The 26,891-nt window shown below is 37.8% G+C and overlaps 3 protein-coding genes across 3 annotated transcripts in view; 1 reads left to right on the top strand and 2 right to left on the bottom strand.

Annotated features, from left to right (window-relative positions):
* Positions 1-26,891, bottom strand: part of si:ch211-71m22.1 (uncharacterized protein LOC100149582 homolog) — a 106,020-nt gene that overhangs the window by 71,858 nt on the left and 7,271 nt on the right. The gene's annotated exons all lie outside the window — the stretch shown is intronic.
* On the bottom strand, positions 2,262-13,490 carry miga1 (mitoguardin 1). The gene is made up of 16 exons (XM_059564046.1): positions 13,403-13,490; positions 12,833-12,992; positions 11,575-11,743; positions 11,230-11,342; positions 10,980-11,115; positions 10,037-10,173; positions 8,202-8,322; positions 6,807-6,907; positions 6,604-6,722; positions 6,168-6,240; positions 4,852-4,938; positions 4,676-4,774; positions 4,433-4,567; positions 4,292-4,345; positions 4,070-4,186; positions 2,262-2,765 (listed from the first exon to the last, which is right to left on the bottom strand). Exons 2-16 carry the CDS (start codon positions 12,935-12,937, stop codon positions 2,547-2,549), a joined length of 1,785 nt encoding a protein of 594 aa, XP_059420029.1. The 5' UTR covers positions 12,938-12,992; positions 13,403-13,490; the 3' UTR covers positions 2,262-2,546.
* The window catches only part of LOC132155192 (ubiquitin carboxyl-terminal hydrolase 33), a 33,012-nt gene continuing 25,810 nt past the window's right edge, over positions 19,690-26,891 (top strand). Inside the window, exons 1-4 of the mRNA XM_059564055.1 lie at positions 19,690-20,001; positions 20,811-20,901; positions 23,212-23,265; positions 23,519-23,581. Coding sequence (XP_059420038.1) covers positions 20,818-20,901; positions 23,212-23,265; positions 23,519-23,581 — 201 coding nt within the window. The 5' untranslated portion in view covers positions 19,690-20,001; positions 20,811-20,817. The remainder of the gene's footprint in view (positions 20,002-20,810; positions 20,902-23,211; positions 23,266-23,518; positions 23,582-26,891) is intronic.

Below are 26,891 nucleotides of genomic sequence, written 5' to 3'. Positions count from 1 at the left end.
TACTTGTTTCTGCCCATTGTCTGTTAGCATTCCTCCAATATAGGCCTATAGGCTTTTGGAGACTCTGGCCTCCTACACCAGTGATATGAACTCCACTGTAAGTACAAAATGTACATGACTTTGCAGGCCAATTTGTTTTTTTCCTCCTGTCAATGCATTGTCTTTGACTGAATGAAACGCAATGTATTTAAATCTCTAAATGTTTAAATGCCCTTTTTTGGGGTAAGTATGTCAGGGCTGTAATTTTGTTTTGACATGTTCAAGATATTAGTGACCGGACCCTTTTTCACTTTGGATTGTTTTTTTTTGCTATAACAGCATCGTGTGATATTTATAAATTGAGTCGTTGCTATGTTGACACTGTCATTTAGGTCTTCTCTCGGACTTATAATATGAAATTGCTAACTATATCACTGTTTTTAAATCAGTCACTGTAGAAACGGCATCTTTTTCCATCTGCAAATGTGTGGTTTAACATTGAATAGACCTGTAAATTGTCTGTCTTGTGATTTGTCAAGTATTTATACTGCATAGTCTATAATCAACCAATTGCCTCTTACAAATACTGATTAGTTTTAATGTCCGGTTTCTAAATCTGTGCCTGACCTGTTTGTGATTTAAGGTCATTGAGGCTGTAAATTTGATGCTATGAAGATTTTGGCTGTTCATTAGTGAGCAGTGCATTGTCTAATCTTGCAGTGTCATCTCTGACCTTGCACCTTAGGTTCTGCAGCAATAACACAGGTAAGAGTATCCTAAGAAATCAAAACGATTGAGCCTGTGATCTAGTGTAATGCTTTTCACCTTAAAAACCGAGGTCAATATGTGCCGCTGTTTTAATGAAGGATGTCTCTAATAGTAGATAGACAGCCGTATGCCACAATCGTCAGAATTTAGATATGTTGGAAGTATGTTTATTTTTTGTCCATATAAATTGCATGAGATTGACCTGTAGTTAACAAATGTTTTCCCTCTGTTGAGATCTAACTAGGATTATCCTGTTTACTTTTTTACTAATTGAAACCAATGTGATTTTGATTTGATTGCTAAATTGTTAGCTTCTGGTAAGTCTTAAGTCTGGTCCTCCTCTACTGTTACACAATGCATGCAGATGTGAAATGATCCAGAGTTAGCCCTATGAATGCATTCACTGATAACTGACGTATACTTGTATGCTCATTTCATTGGTTCATTGGTTTGCAGCTTTCTTGTTGCCCCTCTGTAGTGCTAATGTTTGTCCCACATTGCTGCCTTCATTCTCACTCACAGTGTTGAAGATGCTGCAGGCGTAGTTCGTAGAAATCAGGTCCTGAGCTAGTTTGTCCTTAAGGAGGAATCCTTTGAGTCTGTCCCTCCACTGAACGTAGACTGTTCAAAGGCTCCAATTATAAGGTAAAAATATCACAAGGAATCTGTCATTGCAAAGTCAATGTTACTGTTAGTTTAGGGTAATGCCAGTTAGTTTTGATTATATGTGGCAATGTCTCTGTATTATTGGTTGTCTGATGGTTCTATGAAATGTTTTTGAGTACGTTTGCCTTTAAAGTGTAGGGATTTTTTGTGCATCAGTGCTGTACAGGTGAATCATGACCAGGAACTTTTTTTTCTTTTCTTTTTCAAATACATTTGCCAGACTGGTTTTTGTCAGTTAAACAAGAGTTGATTTAAAGCGTTTATCTATTGCTGCATATCTATTTGTAAGCATGCAAGATTTTTCCTTTTGAGCAAATTGTTCACAACAGAATTCGTGGGGGTCTTAAAACGAAGAGAAAATCGGAGGCTATCTGAGAAATTTGGAGCATGCCTTTGAGGTAAAACTATCATGAACTGTTAGTTGTTGAATGTACTTTGATTTTTGAGAACTGTTGGTCTGAAATGTTGAAGATTGTTGCCATTGTCATCAATAAAATTGTAATCATTAAAAAAAAAATTGAGGTTTTTATTTCAGTGTTAATCTAATTCATACTTGTATACTGGCTTAACATGTTTATGAACAAAATGCAGCTTTAATCCCAAAGAACATTACAGAATACATCAATTGTTTGAGCTTTGAGTTATAATAGATCATGTAATGACTTAAATTCAGAACAGCCAGCTGTTTCATGTATTCTTACAGTTGGGAAGTCTAAACTGAATTCATGGCTAGTGTTAAATTAATTCCCATAAATGTTCAGAGACTCAAGTGACCTACATGAAGACATTTGGTTTAGAAATCTCTGGAGAATAACAAACTTTTGTTTTCAGAACTATGAAAATACTCATACTTAAAACAAAGTCTCAAAACATCAAGTACCCAAAAATTATGATCATTCATTGAGCATACCACTCAAGTATAAAATTAAAGCTACTGGAATACCACATGGCAGGCATATAAAATAAACATCTCTTTCCGTTCTTACCCACTTCATTTTAAACAGTAGACAAACTTTATAATTCATTGACATGGCACTAATAACAACTTGAAAGACAAGAGTATGCCAAGTACAGTGGACTCCGCAGCTGTAGGTAACCAAGAAAATGTGGAGGGTATGACAGACAGATTAAGCTCACTGAACCTGTGCTTCAAGCAACGCACTGGGTACCAGGTGCAAAGGTGTGCCACTACAGCCGTTTAGGTGATGGATCATGTCAGTGCCCACATAGGCAAGAAGCAGTTCAGAGCGTTGGTGAAGCAAGTGCAGGATGTCCTCAGCCAAAGTGTCCAGACTACAGTAACGTACTTTATCCAGATCAAAAATGTCCTTCATGAAGAACAGCACCTGTTCCTGTGGACAAAAGACAGATTTATTACTGTATGACTACATTCAACAAATCTGACATTGAAGACATTTGGTGAATATTATACCTTGGTCTAACATACCCAAACAGACCCCTGATCATCAGTATAAAGTATGGAGAACACAATCTTATTCTAGTTTACTCAGGGTTCCTCAAATCCAGCCATGGAGGGCCCTGCAGAATTTAATCTCTACTCACACACACCTGAGCAAGCTAATGAACTGGGTGGTTTTGGCGCAGTGGATAAGACACATGCCTTTGGCGTGAGAGACCCGGGTTCTAATCCACTGTGAGACACCAATGTGTCCCTGAGCAAGACACTTAACCCCTAGTTGCTCCAGAGGCGTGCGACCTCTGACATGTATAGCAATTGTAAGTCGCTTTAAAGCGTCAGCTAAATGAATAAATGTAAATGTAAATCAAGGTCTTCAGAGTTCATAGGTTTGGGCTATACTCTGCAAGACAGTGGAACTCCGGGGTAAACCCTTCAAATGGCATAAGGATGAGCCCTTCAAAATGGAATGCAGCAGAATGAAGCTTTTCAGGGTTACTAGTAAATTCTAGGTTGGAGCAGGAAGTTGGCCCTCCTTCACCAAGATTGAACACCCTACTTTTATTAAAAGAGAACCCCTCCGGACCAGGGGATTGGAGCTAACCTCTGCAGGACAGTGGCACTACACAGGTTTTGATACCCCTGCTCTGGACCAAGGATATCCAATTCTATAGAGATTAGCTTTAACCATAACTGGAACCAACAGAAGCAGCTACTTAGGATTTTCAGGTTTACCAGAAACTTCCAGGCAGGTGTGTTGGATTGGGTTTGAGGAAACACTACAGGAAAGTGGCCATATAGAAAGAGGATAGGACTCCCTGGACAAACCATGGTCTTGTTCAGTTGCACAAAAGTCCATGGACAAGTACTAGCCCTTGTAGGTTATTAAGCTCAACACCAATTACATTTAACTGTTTGTCATTTAAGAGCAACTAAATCTGAAAATGATTTTACTACGATAAGGCTGGTGAGCAACAATAGATTACTCGATCAAACCTATGAGGTCCTTTTTACATTATTTGCCTGATCATTCATTATCCAGTATTAAACTCACAAGATTTTCATTATGGCATGTTTTTCCTTCCAACAAACGCTTAGTTTAAAGATTTAATGCCAACACACTTGGCAAATCCATGCAACACTTTGGAGAACATTAATGAATCGTTTCTTCCTCTTCAGTAGTCATAGTGCCATCCGAAGCTGACATGCCGATACAGAGGTCATTAAATTACAGCATACCTTGAAATAGCAGCAGAAATCATGCAGGGAACTTTTAGGGCCTAGAAACCCCCAGGCCAAGACAGGACTTATGTGTTCACACACTGCATAGAAATGCGCAATGAAACCATCTTGAACCTGCACACACAATTAAATATCAATATCTTTCAAGTCTGGCTGTCTGGAGAGATTAAAATATTCTACTCTATACCGCAATCAAAACGTTTAATTTTCCAACAATACCTTCATATGTTGCCTCTTCTGTTTTAGAACAGACCAACAACTTGATGCAACAGCCTATGATGGGAAAATACAGCTTTATTAAATATCAGTGTAACCGGAATGTAATTTTGTTGAGGTTAGATCAAATGTTAGTGTACGCACCGTTTCTTTGAAAGAGTTGTTGAGCCAACGATTGTTGACCACATTTTGAATAGATATAGGTGGATTCTCAAGATCCTCAAATGAGTCCATAAGGATGAAGTCAAGAACAATGTCATAGAAGTTCAGATGTTTAACCTGAAGAGAAAAAGCACAAACCTTAAACAACAAGGTTACTGTGTTTAAACTTGAATATGGTTTAATATCCAGGTCCAGTCTTGTATATGTATAACAAGAGATGTTTACCCCTCTTGAAGAAAGCTCCATCTCAGTGTGCTCCCAATGGTCCGTTTGCTCCAGAAAGCAGATCACTTCTTCAAAGACCTCCTCAAATCTCTTTGGACTCTTCAAACCACACAACAGGTCAGTTGGGCAGGGGACACTTCATGTGAAACCACATGGTAGAGAGAAAGAACACTCACCTTCCTTGCTTTGACTATAATCGAAGACAGTATCTTCTTTCCTGTATCAGCCAGAAATGCTCTAGTGGCTCTTTCACATAAGATGACCTGAATTAAAATACAATGTACAGTTCAAAATGTTTCCCCAAACAGACCCCATTCCAAATGACTCCATGTACATTTGCGGTCTTGCAGACTTAATGGACACCACATGTGCATGTCCAACATAATATAAGATCAGGCCCTTTCTATTAGAACATGCTATACTACTTCTAGTTCAATCTCTAGTTCTGTCCAGGCTGGACTTTTGCAACACTCTCTTGGCAGGTCTTTTTTTAACCAGTTCTATCAAACCTCTACAACTAATCCAGTATGTGGCTGCAAAATTAGTCTTTAGCACATATCACACCTCTGTTCATCAGTTTGCACTGGATATCAACAGCCAGTCGCTCGCATAAAATTCAAGGCATTTATGTTTGCCTACAAAACCACTGGCTCTGCACCACTTTACCTAAAATGACTACTTCAGACTTATATGCCCTCCAGAATCTTGCATTCTGCAAGTGAACAGTACATTATAGTGCCATCCCAAGAGGCACAAAATCACTTTTACAGACTTTTACATTCAATGTTCCCTGCTGTTGGAATGAACTCGATTAGAGCTTCAAGAAATGGCTAAAACACCTCTTCCAACTACACTTGACCCGGTCTACTTTTTTTTCACATTTATTATATATATATATATATATATATATATATATATATATATATATTTTTTTTTTTTTTTTTTTTTTTTTTTTACTTGCTACGTGTACTGCATTACACTAACTGGGCTTGTCACAGCACTTACATTTTGTTGCCCTTTTGTTGATTTGATTGCTTCTATTGTCCTCATTTGTAAGTCAATTTGAATAAAAGCATCTGCTAAATGCTTAAATGCACAGCAGACTTCAACCCTAAAGTTAAATCATCTTAACGTTACAAAAGAGTGGATTTGGAGGAAGACCAATGTCAACAAGTCTGCAGTTTTCCGTTCGGAATTGGGCTACTATTATTTTTTGCGGGGGTTTTTTTGTCTGTAGATCAAAGCGAACCCCGTCCCCTCAGAATGAAGTATGTTTTTGAGGACCTGCTGGGCTGATTTTGTTACGCAGACCTTGCAACCCTGAGGAGGAATTATGAGGGTTTATGGTGCCATGTGGAACGAGACTACAGACAGTAACTTAATCTGTCCAATGCAACACCATTAACATAGACTGTCGATTAAACATGATGAATTAAACAAATGCAATACCACCCCCAAACCCCAATCACGACATAAGAAAGAAATCCTTTACCTGACATGCCTGCCGTATACAGTGCAGCTTTGCCAGGAAGTCAGTGTCTCCAAGACATTCAAGCATTTCAGTTCTGTTGTTAAAAAAAAAAAAAAAAAGACCAGTGAACAACAAAGCATATCGACCTAATATAGAACTCAGCTCTGTGCATTATTTCAGATATATGAGCAAACATATCCTTACCCATAAAACAGATCTGTTCATACTCTCAAATCAGTTTGGATAAGCCACATTCAAATATCCAATATAAACATGACTAAACTTTATTAAAGCATCTAGTCCACGATATTATAGTCTGATGAACTATATGAATTGAACAACTGACTACTGTGATTTGCATTAATACATTATTAATTAAACAACTATATAAAACACTTGATTCTGATTGGCCAATCAGGGATTCTGTGGTCCCCAATCCCTGACATACTCGACTCACCTTAGCACTCGGCAGTAGATCTTTCCTTCCTCAGCCATCTGCAGGGCGTCCTCATAGAAGGGGTGATGACACAGTGACTCCAGTGCATGGGCACTCCTCATCTCTCTGTGCTCAGATAACTGAAACAATATGCAAAATTTAAGAAAACATTTCTCATACCTTCTGTTTCTGTTACACAGGTTGCACAAAGACTTCCCTCTCACCTCTGCAGCAGAGACGAAGGAATCTGTTGAGGCGATGCTGATTGAATCTCTCAGACAGGTGTCCTCCAAATCCTCCCGCACCGAGAGATCCATGTGCTTGTCTGCACAAATGAGGGAAGATTAGACTGAAGTGCCCTTATCTCGCATAGGTGAGCGAACTGGTCTAATTCCAAAACAGCAGACTGAATAAACCTATTCAGGACAAATTAGTTTATGGGGTTTGCATGTGGATGGGTGTGAATAGAGTGCAATGTGCTCTGGGGAGTGGGTAAGAGCTAGATTAGTAAACAGTTGTAAGGTTGGCCCATGACCAGCTTCTTTATTTAGATACAGAACATGAGCGGCGTACTGAGACCTCAGTAAACAGAACACGCAAAGCTGCACATCTACGGTGTCTGGTTCTTTGTTTGATTTAGAACTTAAAATATGAACATTTTGTAATTTATTCACCCACACATTGTTTCAAATTTATGTGACTGACTTTATTTCTGCAATACAGTTTTTTGGTCCCATTGATGCTTACTGTACGGACTAATATGGTTAAAAAAAAACATTCTTTTGTGTTCCACAGCAGAATGAAAGTCACAGGTTTGCATGAAGAAACCAAGTTATTGGCCACAGTCTGTTTACACCTGCAGCCAGTTATCATCAAAATGGTCTTCAATTGATCTATTCATTGCTTGAATATACAAATCTGTTCAATTCCAGACCCAAAAAAATCCAAGGACTGGGAATGCAGTATGTTTTTACTTAGTGTTTATTCAGTGCACTTACAGTGTTTTCCTTTCACAAGGCAGGCTTCTAATGTTATTGCGGTCTCAAGTGGTCTGTTGTTCATTTTCATGCATTTATTTTTTGACTGGGAAAAAAAATGGGCCAGACCAGTGTTGCCAAAAATATTCAAGGTGCATGTGCGAGCTGACTGTACAGAGTAAATGCTGTTAGAAAAATTTTGGCATTGCACGTAGTATGCTGAAACTTGATGGCTAGATATAGATGGCTAATTTAGTTCCACAATCAGTTGCTGTTGTGTGTGCTGTTTGTTATAAGAAGTCTTTGGGACACTTTAGTCTCTTACCTGTAATTTTTATGTGCAATATGTGCAATATATTCTTGACAAGTATAAATTCTGCTTACAAACTTTAAACAGCCATAGTTTTTAGACTATTATCATTATTTTTTACATATGAAACCAGTAGAATTTATGGTTTAAATATAAAAAAAATACACATCAATTCAACAACAATGCATCAACCTGTCACACATCAATTAAAAGTCCATTTTTTAGAGTACAGTTACAGTTCACAGAGCCAATCCCAGTGATAAATATTACATAAGACCATTCATTCACTTCCACTCACTCATCTATTGATGTATCTTTAGTTTACCGCTCACCGCTTATAGGATGTGTTGAAGGGTCTGTCATTCCCAGCGCTCCCTCAAACTCCTCCTGGAGCCGATATGCTCTCTGTAACAGGGACTCCAGCTTTCGAATGAAATCTACACTGATGATGTCCTAATAAAGAATCAAATTTATCATTAGAACACTATGTTTTAAGAGCATAGAGACTCAGCTTAGAAAACATGGCTAATTAAACAAGGCCAACACATTAACATTCGGTTTACATTTAACAGTATTAATCAGTTCAATAAACATTTAAACAGTTCAACAATAACAAGTTAACTTGTATTAAAATTTAGACACAGTATTCTGTTTTGCTCATTTTCTCCAACAACAATGATTCAGTGACCCGATGTAAAGACAGACACTTGCTCCGTTTCTGAATGAATCACCTGGAATCGGTAGAGTGACTGACTCAATCATTAAGACCTAGTGGTCGACCGATATATCGGCCAATATCTGGCATTTTTCAAATATCGGCATTGGCCGATGTGTTCGAGGTTTTATTTTGATGGCGCACCGGACTTTTGATAACGCCGAGAAAGGCAGCGCCTGAGTGCACAGTGATCACACTCTCTCTTTTGTTTGTCATCTATGTTAACAGTTCTGTCTAATACGAATAGAAGTCTGTCTAATAATCAGATAGAACAGTTAAACAAAGGAATTAATGTATACAAAAAGTATTCTAAAGATTGCTTTCTATATTATTAATAATAGACAGGCAAACATTATAATACTTTCTCGTTTGCCATCAGCATTAAGCAAATATGCATTTATATAATTTAAACAAAGCTTTGAATGACTAATGCATATTTAATTTTACAAACCTTGCAAACTTAGTCGAATCCAGCTTTGAGATCTTGTAAAGTGTGCATTTTTATCCTGTATGATCGCATGTTCCCTGCGTGACAGTCGGTCCGTGTGAATTGAATGCTTTAAACTTTAAACGTGATTTCAAATTATGCTGCACTTTATGCATTTGCCCACTGCAATAGTCATGTCAATTTCTCTGTGCGCTGTATGAAAATGAGTGTAACCTTAGCTTTATTTGAAAAATATGATTCCTAATGCACACAAACTTCCCAGAATACTGAGTGCCCTGTTGGTTACAGTTGTTACTTCCTTTTTAATTATATTTTTATTAAATATTTGTGAAAAAATACTTTGTCATCTAAAGTATATAAGTATGTTTATTTTGCACATTTATTTTATAATCTATTGTCAAATGATTTAAAATTCTTAAATATGAATAAAAAAGTATATATATATATATTTCCAAGATATCAACATCGGCTGTCAAAAAAAAAAAAAACAATAGCGGCCACTATTAAGACCTATTGGTGGTTTTAGAATTTTTTGTTTTTTATTTTACTTCAATATTCATCTATAAAAACAAACAAACATTAATACCCATTTATTATTTATGCACCAATGAATTTAAGTATTTTTTCTAAAGCTACTTTTTAACATTTCTATTCAATGCTTTTAAAAAAATATATTTTAAAATATCTTTTGGGGGGCAAATTCTCAACCAAACCTTTATATGTGATTTATTGGCACAACATATAATTAATTAGATTATACATTTAAATTGCTTGACAGCCCTAGTTATCATATTATATTCATTTATTATCGGAACCATAAACACATTGGTTTATAGGGCAAATAGTTTTACAGTTTACAGCACTTTGTTATTCTTCTAGTTATTTACCAATAGCAGCTAATAAATTGCTAGTCACACATTCACTGAAAATAGCATACTTCCACTTTGCAAAATGAGGAATATCACCCGTTCCTACTGAGGACTGAAGTGGTTGGCAAGTAATACCTCCATGCTTTCTTCTGCAATGGCATCTCCAGCTCCCAGCTTCACGGATGCACAGTTTTCCTCATCTTCCGCTTGCCTGCTGCGGAACGTTAGAGCCTGTTCCCAGCGCCGCAGGGCCTCCTCGAACAACTCCATTCCTGTAGGTGAGACATCAATTCAACATGTGGAACTTTCTGCAGATGAATGCAAACATCAGATTTAAATTGTGAACATACATGATTCCGCTCTTTCAAGACAATATCAAATGTTTGTACACAAATGATGCTTAAAATTGAACACAATGCTTTCCAGACGACAAGCAAAATCTAGACTCGCATGTGTCATATGAGACTTAAGATTTAAGATAACTTAAGATAAGATTTTCTATATAAGATACTTTATTGTGCAGTCAAACGATTAATCGCATCCAAAATTAAAGTTTTTGTTTACATAATATATGTGTGCATACTGTATATATTTATTATGTTTATATAAACACACACATATGCATGAATACATTTAAGTAAAATGTTATGTTTTTTTTATATATGTAAATATTTTCAAAATATATACTGTATGTGTGTGTATTTATATATACGTAAATATAGTAATACAATACACAGACATATATTACGTAAAGAAAACTTTTTTTCTTAATCGTTTGATGGCACTAATAATGTTTCTATTTTATCTTCTTGCGTTTTTTTTTTTTATTATAAAAAAAAAAAAACTTTTTTTTTCTCTTGGTTCATGTCAAATTAATTTTGATAAGTTGCACCTGACTATAAGTCGCAGGACCAGCCAAACTATGAAAAAAAAGTGCAACTTATAGTCCGGAAAATATGGTAAATTTTATTGCTCTTCTGTTGGTTCTGACTGCTTCTGTATAGAACTCATTTGGATAGAAGCCTCTGCTAAATAAATATAAATGTAATGCAAATGTAAATGTAAGATGAATTTTTACCCATCAGGTAGAGGTTCTCTGGAGCTGTGCCAGGGATATTGAGCACGTTACAGACGTCATTGTCATCTCCTGCTCCGTCCCAGCAACTGGAGCCATTAGCACAGGTGGAGCTACTGGAGGAGTGCCTGCTCCTCACCTGAGAATAGATTTCAACATCTCAGTTTCATAGTAAAGCACTAACTTGACAAGACAAGTCACAGATATAATAAACAACTATCTAAAGATGATGACAATAAAACAAGTTGCTTACAGAGGCCAGGCTCAGCAGGGAGCCCGAAAGCTTGCTGTACAGGCTACCACTGGACACCACATTACACAAGTAGCCGTTCTTTGAGCGCAGATGGAGATCTTGACACTCAAAATCTGAGAAAAATAAATAAAAAATAAACCCAGTGTATCAATACATAATGGTAGTTTTATTTTATTTCATTTTATTAATATATAGACCGATAAAAGTATTAATTTATTTTAAAATAATGTTACTGACCCCAAATGTTTGAATAGTGTAGTTGCACATTATACATTTTCTCATAAAACGATTTCAACTGTATTAATTCTCCTTGTTGTTTAAAGGTGATTTGCGATCGGTTTTTACCTTTTTTCAGTGGGACAATGTTGAGGAACTCGAACGTTTCCTGTTCTACAGGCGAACAGGCTTTTTTCTTGCCCTTCCTCCTCCTGAAGCGCCGGGCCAGGTAGATAAGGGAGACCGCGCCGAAGGCAGTGGCAGCAAAGAGCTTCTTGGTGCTGGTGCTCAGACTCACCTGCTCAGTGAGAGAATGAAGAGACATAAGGCAACGTTTAATTGTAGATCCAGCGCTCAACTCAAGGCACAGAGATGGAGTGAGAACTGCCGTTAGGAGAGGGTGAGACCATCAGACGGGGTGACAGCAGGGATTACATGACTGCAACGGACAGCCTGGCATTTAGCTGGGCGTACAGTGATTGGCTTGAGGGATGTGATCTACTGAGCAAGTTTAAGCTAATCGCAGGCACAACATTTATGAGAAGACACATAATACCATCCACTAGTGTCTGTGAGAATGACCTAAACATTGTTAATGGGCAACACTTTCCTCAATTCATGTCCTTTAAAAAACAAGAGGAACTCTCAAAATGACACCATGTAACGCGTATAACAACACTGCCTATTATTAGCAAACAGCGTCGACTTATTTATCCTAGCTGCTACATGAAGCACAGCTACACGTCACAGCTTTTCCTAATTTGGCACCAAATAATGAAACTGTGAGAACACTTTTTTTCTTGTCTTTTTTAGAGCTTGACCATTTCTGGTTGCCTATACAGGTACCAAAGCTTTTGTGTTTCCCAGTAGAAAGGCAGACAAAAAAAAGGAATGGAAAACGATCTCTGAAGGAATCGGTTTTAAGACATAAGCTTGCAGGCGAGAATAGCAATGCCACCTGTGCTCTGCTAATACCAGTCTATGGCTAAAACCCATCTTCTCCATGGCAGTGAGCTCAGTGCATGCAACATACATCCCAGCATTCAAAGATCAATCAGACACAGCTGTGAAATCCATAAAACATAACTAAATTGCTCAAATGGAGATCAAATCAATGCCAATCTGAATAGCAAAAAAAAGCCGAATAGAAGACCATAAACAAAAACTAGGTTGTGGATTTTCACATGTATTACTAATTAAAACACAAAAAAATAAAACTTTAATAGTTAATACATTCATTGAATATTTTTTACAGCTTAAAAGCTAAAAATGTATCTGTATATGTCTTTAACATTGAGGTCTACCGAGACTTGCATATGTTATATATATATGTATATATATATGATGTGATAAGCTTAGAACACATCCCTGCTGCTGGTCAGTTTACCTGTGGAAGGGAGGAATAGACTGACAGTGGCAAGTCCATAAAGCACAGAGCGGCCAGCTTCATGGACACCTGTGTGTTTCTGAACAGGTCCTCGGTCATCATCATGCCATAACCCCTCTGGATCTCAACCGCAGCTCATTCTCCACTTCACCAGGTCAACCTAAAAGAAACACACATTACATTTGTTATATCTAGATGCTGAATTAAGGATCATAACATTACGCTTGTATCAGTAGGATTGAGCAGCTGACACTGATTAAGAGGGAGCTGGAGTCAGACAGACAGGTGGCATGTAAATGACGTGATCCAATTTTTGTTAAAAACACCCAACGATCATGGCCAAAAAAAAATGGGACCATGCAAATGACCCCCATTTATCCTTTTTCTATCGTTAACTCAAAACTGTTAAACAAATTAATAAAACTCATCATCAGAAATACTGAAGTAATGCCACTGACTGAGGGTTACAGACTGAGGGCAAAAATAAATGTACTTTAATGCTTACATTTCTATTTCTACATTTAATGCTTACGTATCTAGGAGACACACCATTTGTCCTCCATCACTCACTGCGATAGCTGAGCTCACGTGGACGCCGCGAACAGACTCCGCGAATCTGGAACTCACTTCCGGTGCCACTGGGACTCCAAAATAAAAGTTCAGGATACTTTATGGTAGCGACTCGGCTGGTTCCTTTAAAAAAGGATCATTATCTCATATTTTACTTACTTGCTTTTTTTTAAACGAGTGTTTTCCTTGGTTTATATATAAAAAAATGGTTTATTACCGCCAAAGGATTCTAGAAATGACTAGATGTTTTAATACGCATTTGGCAGGTGTAAATTATTGCATTAAAGAACAGTTTATTTCATTAAAGCAGCAAAGAAAGTGCTATTTTTTATGTCTTTATTATTACAGACCACAGAACAACATTAAAAGTTCACAAACACACTAATAATAAAAAACAATAACAAAACAACTAATAGCAAAAACAAATGAATAAAAAATTCATTCAAAATATTCAACTGGGAAAAAAAGAAAATAAAAGAAAGGCATTAAGTTTAAATTTTACAGATGCTATACGTTTTTCCATAGCCTATTGCAATATGTTATTAGCAGAATGAACGAGAGGTTTATTAAGAGTTTTGGCTATTTTTTATTACAGTTAAAGTTTTTATTAAGATAAAAAACATTATAATATGTTAAATTACATATAAATTATATATAGTAATAATTAATATAGTAATGTAATACAATAATAATAATATAATTATAAGAATAAAGTGATCATAATATACGTGTTATAATTCAAATGTTTTGAATTTAAATATTTAAATAAATGTAAGCAGTTCAAGGAAAATTGATTCATTCTTTAAAAAAATATATTACCTGAATAAATACTATATAGTGAATAACTTACAGTATAGTAGACTACTTACATAAAATCCATTGGCTATAAATATCAGTTGTCACTCTGTATCTCCCAATAATATGTCTCAGTAAGATGATATTTAAATATTTTGTTTTATTATCAAAGTACTGTAGTTTTCATTGTTGGGGGCAACAAATGGCTGATGTACCATGTTTAATATGCACGTTTTAACACACACACATACACACATATATATATATATATATATATATATATATATTGACAGTCCAATAAAACCTTAGTACATCAGTTGAGTAAGTGTACATCTTAAAATATTACTAACAATATAACAGCTATGCTTGCTATTAATGTATAAAAATCTGTTTCACAAAAAGACACTGGAATGTTGACATTTTTAGGATGATACTAAAAGGTATTTTTACGTGCTAAAAATATTTTGTACAGCAGGTCTTTCAACAAGGTTTGATCTTGTTGATAATTCAGAGGCCTAAGAATTTTGATATCTGATGCAGTTGATAGGGTTAATGGAGGAAATTTACCACAAGAAAGTTTTTGTTTGTATTCTTGTAGCAGATGTCCTCCATTTACCCTGTCACATTTCTACCCTCTGTTGTATGTATAGCATACACACACACACACACACACACATTTATATATATATATATATATATATATATATATACTTTTATATAAAACTTTTGTTTTTCATGATATGAATTTTTTTATGAGCTGAACTCAAAGATCTAATACTTTTTCTATGCACACAAAAGACCTATTTCTCTCAAATATTGTTCACAAATCTGTGTTAGTGAGCACTTCTCCTTTGCTGAGATAATCCATCCACCTCACAGGAGTGGCATATCAAGATGCTGATTAGACAGCATGATTAATGCACTGGTGTGCCTTAGGCTGGCCACAATAAAAGACCACTCTAAAATGCTCAGTTTTACTCTACTGGGGGGTCTGAAAACCAGTCAGTATTTGCTGTGACCACCATTTGCCTCATGCAGTGCAACACATCTTCTCATAGAGTTGATTAGGTTGTTAATTGTGGCAAGTGGAATGCTGTTCCACTCCTCTTCAATGGCTGTGCGAAGTTGCTGGATATTGGCAGGAACTGGAACACGCTGTCATATACACCAATCCAGAGCATCCCTAACATGCTCAATTGGTGACATGTCTGGTGAGTATGCTGGCCATGCAAGAACTGGGCTGTTTCAGCTTCCAGGAATTGTGTAAAGATCCTTGCAATATGGGGTTGTGCATTTTCATGCTGCAACATGAGGTGATGGTCCTGGATGAATGGCTCAACAATGGGCCCTGGGACCTCTTCACTGTATCTCTGTGCATTCAAAATGCCATCAATACAATGCACCTCTGTTAGTTGTCCATAACATACGGCTGCCCATACCAGGGCTGGACTGGGACAAAAAATCGGCCCGGGCATTTTTGCCCAGACCGGCCCACTATATGATCATAAACACCACCCATCTTTGCACGCCCTTAATTATATGCATACCAACTCCTATTCATTAAAACCACTAATGCCATGTAATGAGTGAGTATAGGAACGAGTGAGAGTTAACAGATGAAATAAGTCAAAATTTTATATTTATTAATACAGTTAAACTATAATCCACAGCGGTGAATCCTAAAACAAGCTATAAGCGGCTCTGGCATAGCAATACCAGTGTTTCTTACAGGATTTTTGTTAAAACTATGGTGGTGTGTCCTCTGTCCTTCTAGGGGGGTTCGGGGGCATGCTTCCCCCCCGTGAGAAAATTTTGTGCATTTTAATGTTAAATTCATTAATCTGGTGCACTTTGAGAGTTCAAAATTAAAAGCTCCAACCCATATTCAGTGTGCAAATTAAACAAAGAAAAATTCAAACCTCTTTTAGTTACAGTGTCTATTTACATTACACCTATACATAATAATAGTTATAATATTAATCCAATGACAGTAATAGCCATATTTAGTAAAACAAATGCACAAAAAAATAAAGGAAACTTTCTTAATTAGTTGTACCAATTTCTATACTTAGAAAAAGTATAGAAAACATGGTTTACAAACGCCTCTTATTAAATTTCTAGTGAATTGCGGTAATCGTCAACTATGCAGATGTGGAAATAATCTACACTCATGACATGGCCCAAGTGTTTTGAAAGTAGTTATGCTTTCCGCAGGCTCTACACTTTCTCATCTCTCTCCTGATCCTCCGTCCTCACTATCATCATCTGCCACAGGAGCTGATGAAGGTCAGAAAACATATATTTTTACACAGTTTACAGTGTCTGCTTTATTTTTTCACGCTATTTATCTGCACATTCCTTGCGTTTCTTCTCCATCTTTTTTTTACAGATACACACTGACACTGCTACTGCTCGCTCACTCGTTAAAGTTGTGATTGGGCCAGCCCAGTCTCAATCAAGAAAAGAGCCAATGGGCCGCTGATCTACGTGTTTCATGGGCTGGTCTGTCAGAAAAAAAAACTAACACTGACTTTGACCAATGCATTACACCGGCACAAACCCAGCGCCGCCAATTAAGCAAAACAAAACAAAACGAATGGGCCGCCAATGTACAAATTTTATGGGCCGTTTAAAAAAAAAAAAAAAAAAAGTATGAGTATGAGATTATCGGCCCAAAAAGCACGTCGGCCCACCGGCCAAATGCTGGTATGCCCAATGGCCAGTCCAGCCATGGCCCATACCATAACACCACCGCCACCATGGGCCACTTGATCCACAGCGTTGACATCAGCAAACGGCTCCCCCACACGACACCATACATGCTGTCTGCCATCTGCCCTGTACAGTGAAAACCAGAATTCATCCGTGAAGAGAACACCTCTCTAAAGTGCCAGATGCCATAGAATGTGAGCATTTGCCCACTCAAGTCGGTTACGATGACGAACTGCAATCAGGTGGAGACCCTGATGAGTACGACTTCCCTGAGACAGTTTCTGACAGTTTGTGCAGAAATTCTTTGGTTATGTAAACCGATTGTTGCAGCAGCTGTTTGGGTGGCTGGTCTCAGACGATCTTTGAGGTGAAGATGCTGGATGTGGAAGTCCTGGGCTGGTGTGGTTACATGTGGTCTGCGGTTGTGAGGCTGGTTGGATGTACTGCCAAATTCTCTGAAACACCTTTGTAAATGGCTTATGGTAGAGAAATTATCATTCACTTCACGGGCAACAGCTCTGGTGGACATTCCTGCAGCCAGCATGCCAATTGCATGCTACCTCAAAACTTGTGATATCTGTGGCATTGTGCTGTGTGATAAAATTTTTAGAGTGGTCTTTTATTGTGGCCAGCCTAAGGCACACCATTGCAATAATCATGCTGTCTAATCAGCATCTTGATATGCCACACCTGTGAGGTGGATGGATTTTCTCGGCAAAGGAAAAGTGCTCACTAACACAGATTTAGACAGATTTGTGAACAATCAATAGGCATTTTGTGTATGTAGGAAAAAATCTTTAAATTCAGCTCATGAAAAATGGGGGGAAAACAAAAGTGTTCAGTATATATATATATATATATATATATATATATATATATATATATATATATATATATATACAACCCGAATTCCGGAAAAGTTGGGACGTTTTTTAAATTTTAATAAAATGAAAACTAAAAGACTTTCAAATCACATGAGCCAATATTTTATTCACAATAGAACATAGATAACATAGCAAATGTTTAAACTGAGAAAGTTTACAATTTTATGCACAAAATGAGCTCATTTCAATTTTGATTTCTGCTACAGGTCTCAAAATAGTTGGGACGGGGCATGTTTACCATGGTGTAGCATCTCCTTTTCTTTTCAAAACAGTTTGAAGACGTCTGGGCATTGAGGCTATGAGTTGCTGGAGTTTTGCTGTTGGAATTTGGTCCCATTCTTGCCTTATATAGATTTCCAGTTGCTGAAGAGTTTGTGGTCGTCTTTGACGTATTTTTCGTTTAATGATGCGCCAAATGTTCTCTATAGGTGAAAGATCTGGACTGCAGGCAGGCCAGGTTAGCACCCGGACTCTTCTACGACGAAGCCATGCTGTTGTTATAGCTGCAGTATGTGGTTTTGCATTGTCCTGCTGAAATAAACAAGGCCTTCCCTGAAATAGACGTTGTTAAGGAGGGAAGCATATGTTGCTCTAAAACCTTTATATACCTTTCAGCATTCACAGAGCCTTCCAAAACATGCAAGCTGCCCATACCGTATGCACTTATGCACCCCCATACCATCAGAGATGCTGGCTTTTGAACTGAACGCTGATAACGTGCTGGAAGGTCTCCCTCCTCTTTAGCCCGGAGGACACGGCGTCCGTGATTTCCAACAAGAATGTCAAATTTGGACTCGTCTGACCATAAAACACTATTCCACTTTGAAATAGTCCATTTTAAATGAGCCTTGGCCCACAGGACACGACGGCGCTTCTGGACCATGTTCACATATGGCTTCCTTTTTGCATGATAGAGCTTTAGTTGGCATCTGCTGATGGCACGGCGGATTGTGTTTACCGAAAGTGGTTTCTGAAAGTATTCCTGGGCCCATTTAGTAATGTCATTGACACAATCATGCCGATGAGTGATGCAGTGTCGTCTGAGAGCCCGAAGACGACGGGCATCCAATAAAGGTCTCCGGCCTTGTCCCTTACGCACAGAGATTTCTCCAGTTTCTCTGAATCTTTTGATGATGTTATGCACTGTAGATGATGAGATTTGCAAAGCCTTTGCAATTTGACGTTGAGGAACATTGTTTTTAAAGTTTTCCACAATTCTTTTACGCAGTCTTTCACAGATTGGAGAGCCTCTGCCCATCTTTACTTCTGAGAGACTCTGCTTCTCTAAGACAAAGCTTTTATAGCTAATCATGTTACAGACCTGATATCAATTAACTTAATTAATCACTAGATGTTCTCCCAGCTGAATCTTTTCAAAACTGCTTGCTTTTTTAGCCATTTGTTGCCCCCGTGCCAACTTTTTTGAGACCTGTAGCAGGCATTAAATTTTAAATGAGCTAATTAAGTGGATAAAAGTGTAAAATTTCTCAGTTTTTTACAACATTTGCTACGTTATCTATGTTCTATTGTGAATAAAATATTGGCTCATGTGATTTGAAATTCCTTTAGTTTTCATTTTATTAAAATTGAAAAAACGTCCCAACTTTTCCGGAATTCGGGTTGTATATATATATATATAATATATACAGTAAAATATAGCAATTTTTATTTACTGTATTTTTATTTCCTCTTATGCCTGGTATGCAGCACTTTGGTTAGCCCTCATGATGTTATATGTGCTATAAATAAAGTTTACCTTCTTTACTGTATTTTACATCAACGAAATTATTTTACCAAGTCCTAACTGCTCATCTACTAACGTAATGTACTTGACTCTATGGCCACACGGGAGCGTCTGGGCTGGGATGGATCCCGCTCGGTCTCGTCTGTGAGTCGTTCCGCGCGTCCACACTAGGAGGCACCGCCGCTGCCTGCTTCCCACATTCACTCTCAGCACCCCAACAACCGGAAGAAGCTATTTGAATGTGTCATACCCTTTTATAAAGTCTATGGTCATGCCATGTAGCACCAGTCTGAAGTTAAAGTGTCCGACGCCAGGCGTTTGATAACTCGCTTTCTGCAAACTGAGGAATACTACAGATATGTAGCGGACAAGACGGAAGACATCTTTAAACCGCCGGGTATCTTCATCAGCAGATCAGAAGCGATAATAGATTCCTATTTAAACCGTCGTTGATTTCCCTAGAGGTGAGTTAACGTTAATATTATATCACTGGCTTGGGTGAACCCTGAAACACGGCGTATTTAAAGCTTTGCGTCCAGCTGAGTTCATATGAAACTGTTCTGTTGTAAGTGTTGTGTTGTGATATGCGCTGATGCAGAGTCAGAGCTGTCAGATGATGAGCGGCGCACTGACTTTAGCTTTAGCCCGTCGCATTCACACGCCTTGTGTCTGCTCTCCATTCATCGTAAACACCTCATTCAGGGACATTGTGCGGGGATTTTAGCTGTTCTTGTGGTTGCAATGACTGAAAGACTCATAGTCGTAGGAAAAGATGTGGAGGAATATGTGCGTGAAAGACTGATGCTAGTTGCTAAGTATCCTAGCGAAGATTCTGGCTATGCTGACGCGTTACCGGAGTGACGTCACACGCAGCTGTAGATGCCCAAAACTGTCGTTTACTGTATATTTGATTGTACATTACCTCACAATGTACATGATAAATATATTACTAGTAATATTAATTATCCAGGATAATTATTACTTCTAATAATTACTCACTATCTGGAATTCCCGAACTATTTTAAATTTTTTTTTTTTTTTTTTTACTTGTTTATGGTTTCTGATGTGGGTTTATGATTGGGTCATAAACTGATGTGGGTTTATTTCTCTCAAATGTGTCTCCATTGGCCACTTGTGTTTGAAGTTAAAGGGGATGGTCTCTTAATTTCATCAGGACGGCTGAGTGTTCACACTATAAATGATGTGTTTTTAATAATCGGATCCCAGCTAGTAGTGTGCTAATGTGGTCATCTGTCTCACTCTTTCTTTCCAGAAGAGTGATGTCTGCAGCGTCAAGCAATGATTGTCCACACTTGGACTGTGTGGGAGAGATCACTAAGGAAGAACTCATCCAGAAGTCCCATGTGAGTCTCCACCAAGACCCAGTTGCACCCTCATTATATCTTTGCTTCCACCCATTTCTCATAAGCCAAATGTAGTGTGCACTATTAACAAAGTAATGATCCCTATTAAAGAGTTTGCGAAGTTGCCATAGGCACTAATATAAGAGCTTAGGCTAAGAACCGCGCATGCTGTTGAAAAGAGTGTGATGGAATCAATGTGCATTTTTACGGATGCATTAAACTTTAATTTATTTTAAAAGCATTTGCGGTTGCCGTATAATTGCTTGCCAGAGTGCATTTTTAATAGAATTCATGTTTTCAGAAGAGCTTTTCCGTAATGTGTAATATGGGCTCCGTTGCATATTAGGGCTTGTATAGACTAGTTGAGTAGTCGTGTGATCGACTACTTTAACCACTAGTCAGCGCTGTCGGAAACAACCGACAACTCGAGCATGCATTAACCATGATGCATGCACAGAGTTTGCAACTATGTGAATTTTAGGAGTACAGTATTGCATGTAGCTGTTACTTTCTATGACTTTATCTATGTTGTATGTTAAATTTAAATATGTAATGTAATAATTAGGGGTGTGCCCAAAGCCGAATACCTTATTTGGAATGGCACAGATAATGGCTTCAAAAACGAATAACGGAAAAGGAATAAATCTGTCTGGATATTCGGCTGAAGCTTGCACAGTCTGGTGTTTGCTATATACCAGTTGAGCCAGGGGATCAGCGCAGTATTATACACAGACCTCTAAAGTCAGGCAATAGAGTGTGAAGTGAATGAATGCAAAATTTATGAATGAAAAGAGCGTAATCAAACACCACATTGCTGTTGCCTTTCCATGCATCTCTCATAAATCAGAGCTTGGCAAGAATAATATTACCTATAATAATACATCATACATGTTCTATTATTTGTATATATTTAAACGTCAATGATTTAAACCTTAGGCTACAATATGATATGAATGAATGTAATAAGCACAGGATACTCACCAATCAAACACGCGTTGCACGTCTCAGTCTCCCAAAAACCAAACCAGTTCTCTCTCTCAAGAGTAGACTAATAATCAACTTAGATACAGATACATTTTCTACTTGGCCTACATGTTGGGATCTTTATCTTTTGCTAGTTTGTGTGGCAGATTTCAAAAAAAGACTCGCTACAAGATTTCTGCGCATTGAATGAATTCAGTTGTTAATATGATCACTAAACGTTTGTCATGACATTTCTCTGCTTGCATGATAAATATATTTTTAGAAATGAATAATTATTTTAGTTTAACATGGCATACTTGTTCAGTTATAACTATGAAAAAAAGGTTAGTCATAACGGTCTTATCAAGTAACTGTATGAAGTTCCACCTGGTTTTATCCTAATGCAGATACGAATAATTATGTGATTGTTACAGATACAAATACAGATACAAATACTGGCTGTTACAAAAAAAAATGTTATATCTGATGTCATAATTATAAAGTTTTGACAATTTTCATTTGTAATTGTTGCGGCTATGAATTAATAAGCGTTTATTGGTAAGATTATTGATTTTCATATACAGTAGCATGAACGACGAGTAGTCGAGGAACTCGAGTATTTTTTAAATAAGAAATCGACTAGCAGAAATCAGTAGTCGTGCAATCCCTGTTGCATATACAGTATACACAACCTTTCAAAAGATTGGGGTCGGTAACATTTTTATAATGTTTTTGAATTAAGTCTCTTATGCACACCAAGGGCTCTATCATACACCCAGTGCAATGCATTTTTTGCTAGTTTCAGCCCCACGTATTAATCATTTTCATGTCCTGTGCCACGTTGTTTAAATAGCAAATGCATTTGCTCCCATTTGTGCGCTCATGTGCAAGCTGGTCTGAAATCAAGGTTTGTTCAGGCACATTGTTGGGGCATTGCTATTTTGAGGCAACTGAAATAGACTGCACCATTGACCAACTAAAATCTGGTCTAAAATCAATCTTGTAGCAGTAGTTTTTCATTATTTAAAGAGTGCGGTAGTATAGGAGGGTGCACAGTACATGTACAAACTTCTAATTACACACAGGTATGCACAATTGAAGGACTACAATGTAAAGGAATATTATTGTGTATTCTACATAAATATAAAAATGCCTACATGTCATAATGGATAATCATTGCATGTATCAGAATTAGGAGACACGTTCTGTCTTTGCGCTTGCAAATTCTGCCGTGTTAATTAAAATAATTTAAAATAATCTTTCAGACCCCATACTTTGAAACGGTGGTGTACCTGGCATAAAGACTTGGTAAGACACTTAGCTAAGTATAAATGTGTTTGTTTTCAGGGTCAGTGCCAAGACTGTAAAGTTGGGGGACCAAACCTTTGGGCCTGTCTAGAGGTAAGTTATCTTTATATTTGGTAATGATCTTCAACAAGTTTGGTGTGTGATAGGAATGCGCCAATATTAAAATACTGCGGTGATAGTGATTAGTTGCAAATTATTTTGATTTTATACCTTATAACTGATAAACGGCTATTTTGTGTTTTAAAAAAGTCTAATGAATGGTGACGAGGAAGTCTTAATTATTGAAAGCTAGTTTATAATGAAGGCTATAGAGTATCATTTAATTTCATGTTTATGTCTCACTCAGAATGGCTGTTCATATGTTGGCTGTGGGGAATCACATGCAGACCACAGCACTGTCCACTCTCAGGTTAGTCTCCTTATTCTTCGTTTCTACTGTTTCTGCACTTTGTGTATCGACAACTACAGTGAGCTGTCATTGTACATTTCAGACATGATTAGTGACCCTTATAGCATTACAGCGGGGGAAGTCGTGGCCTAATGGTTAGAGAGTCGGACTCCCAATCGAAAGGTTGTGAGTTCGAGTCCCGGGCCGGCTGGAATTGTGGGTGGGGGGAGTGCATGTACAGTTCTCTCTACACCTTCAATACCACGACTTAGGTGCCCTTGAGCAAGGCATCGAACCCCCAACTGCTCCCCGGGCGCCGCAGCATAAATGGCTGCCCACTGCTCCGGTTGTGTGCTCACAGTGTGTGTGTGTGTTCACTGCTCTGTGTGTGTGCATTTCGGATGGGTTAAATGCAGAGCACAAATTCTGAGTATGGGTCACCATACTTGGCTGAATGTCACGTCACTTTCACTTTCACTTTACGATTACTTTTGTTGGACGATTTAGACCGGTTTATCTGATCCCTGATCGCATGTGTCACTCTGTGTTGATTTCGGTTATTGTCATTGTGACTGGAGGATTGAATTATGCTCTGAATCGCTGTAGTGTGTTTTGAATTGCAGGCTGGCCTGTGGATGAACTTATCCATTATTAATCAGCACTCCAGTGGGGAACTCCCTTCCCACTAAAGCCCATTCTGATTACCCATTACTAAAATCCCACAATGCTCTCAAAACACCCTTGTGTCTGTGTGAAAGTGACTGAGAGAAGACAGAGCCATCAGTTATACTTCCGCCACAGTAACCTACATATGCTGAAGTAAACGAAAATCAGCCCATGTTTTTCTCCCTCTAATTTGTTTTCCTCTAGAAGAGTGCTTGTGGGGATAGAGCGCTTCGGTGATGATGTGTTTTTGTATGTGGACACAGAAGGTAGCATTACTCTGGTTGCCTCGTCAAAACCCCAATAGGATTTTTCCATTGGCTTTAGGATTATTGCAGAAAATAAGTTTTGTGAATAATGAAAGTATATGATTCTTAAACATTTTGTTCATGAAGATAGTTTTCATAGATGGACACAACATTTGTGAATTTTAAAGCCTAAATGCAATCAGCAGAAGTACTGTATTTTCCGCACTACAAGGCGCACTTAAAAGCCTTTAATTTTCTTTATATATATATGCGCTTTATATATGGACCAAGGCCCTCTGTCAAAATGTTGACATTCCCTTTAGCACAGCTCCATCTAGTGGATGCATAACGCAAACACAGTCAAACGTTTGACTGCAGTATCTTCTATTCTATGCGCCTTATAATCCGGTGCGACCTATATATAAAAACAGTTCCAACATAGGTCTATATATAAAAACTGTTCTAACATAGGTCATTCATTGAAGGTGCGCCTTATAATCCGGTGCGCCTTATAGTGCAGAAAATACGATAAAATCCTAAACATAAGCAATAAATGAACTATACAACTGTTGCATAAAAGCAGACTAGTGAGTAGATGAGGTTTCCTGTTCATATATATATATATATATATATAATATACAACCCGAATTCCGGAAAAGTTGGGATGTTTTTTAAATTTTAATAAAATGAAAACTAAAAGACTTTCAAATCACATGAGCCAATATTTTATTCACAATAGAACATAGATAACATAGCAAATGTTTAAACTGAGAAAGTTTACAATTTTATGCACAAAATGAGCTCATTTCAATTTTGATTTCTGCTACAGGTCTCAAAATAGTTGGGACGGGGCATGTTTACCATGGTGTAGCATCTCCTTTTCTTTTCAAAACAGTTTGAAGACGTCTGGGCATTGAGGCTATGAGTTGCTGGAGTTTTGCTGTTGGAATTTGGTCCCATTCTTGCCTTATATAGATTTCCAGCTGCTGAAGAGTTCGTGGTCGTCTTTGACGTATTTTTCGTTTAATGATGCGCCAAATGTTCTCTATAGGTGAAAGATCTGGACTGCAGGCAGGCCAGGTTAGCACCCGGACTCTTCTACGACGAAGCCATGCTGTTGTTATAGCTGCAGTATGTGGTTTTGCATTGTCCTGCTGAAATAAACAAGGCCTTCCCTGAAATAGACGTTGTTAAGGAGGGAAGCATATGTTGCTCTAAAACCTTTATATACCTTTCAGCATTCACAGAGCCTTCCAAAACATGCAAGCTGCCCATACCGTATGCACTTATGCACCCCCATACCATCAGAGATGCTGGCTTTTGAACTGAACGCTGATAACGTGCTGGAAGGTCTCCCTCCTCTTTAGCCCGGAGGACACGGCGTCCGTGATTTCCAACAAGAATGTCAAATTTGGACTCGTCTGACCATAAAACACTATTCCACTTTGAAATAGTCCATTTTAAATGAGCCTTGGCCCACAGGACACGACGGCGCTTCTGGACCATGTTCACATATGGCTTCCTTTTTGCATGATAGAGCTTTAGTTGGCATCTGCAGATGGCACGGCGGATTGTGTTTACCGACAGTGGTTTCTGAAAGTATTCCTGGGGCCATTTAGTAATGTCATTGACACAATCATGCCGATGAGTGATGCAGTGTCGTCTGAGAGCCCGAAGACGACGGGCATCCAATAAAGGTCTCCGGCCTTGTCCCTTACGCACAGAGATTTCTCCAGTTTCTCTGAGTCTTCTGATGATATTATGCACTGTAGATGATGAGATTTGCAAAGCCTTTGCAATTTGACTTTGAGGAACATTGTTTTTAAAGTTTTCCACAATTTTTTTACGCAGTCTTTCACAGATTGGAGAGCCTCTGCCCATCTTTACTTCTGAGAGACTCTGCTTCTCTAAGACAAAGCTTTTATAGCTAATCATGTTACAGACCTGATATCAATTAACTAGATGTTCTCCCAGCTGAATCTTTTCAAAACTGCTTGCTTTTTTAGCCATTTGTTGCCCCCGTGCCAACTTTTTTAAAACCTGTAGCAGGCATTAAATTTTAAATGAGCTAATTAAGTGGATAAAAGTGTAAAATATCTCAGTTTAAACATTTGCTACGTTATCTATGTTCTATTGTGAATAAAATATTGGCTCATGTGATTTGAAATTCCTTTAGTTTTCATTTTATTCAAATTTAAAAAACGTCCCAACTTTTCCGGAATTCGGGTTGTATATATATTTCTCTGTGTTTGAGCTAATGGAATGATTTTTGGTGACAAATCTTATTTTGACCCATATTTTGGGAAAATGCTTTGAAATTTTTCAAAAACTCAACGGTACACTGTGGGCAAATTCACTACCCTTTCGGTATGTCCGTGGATGAAAACATCCACTAAATTAAACTGCTGTAAAAATGTATC

Source organism: Carassius carassius, chromosome 12 (genome assembly GCF_963082965.1).
Source record: "Carassius carassius chromosome 12, fCarCar2.1, whole genome shotgun sequence".
NCBI lineage: Eukaryota > Metazoa > Chordata > Actinopteri > Cypriniformes > Cyprinidae > Carassius > Carassius carassius.
Note: the sequence above shows the minus strand (reverse complement) of the source record. Positions and strands in the feature narration are given on the sequence as shown.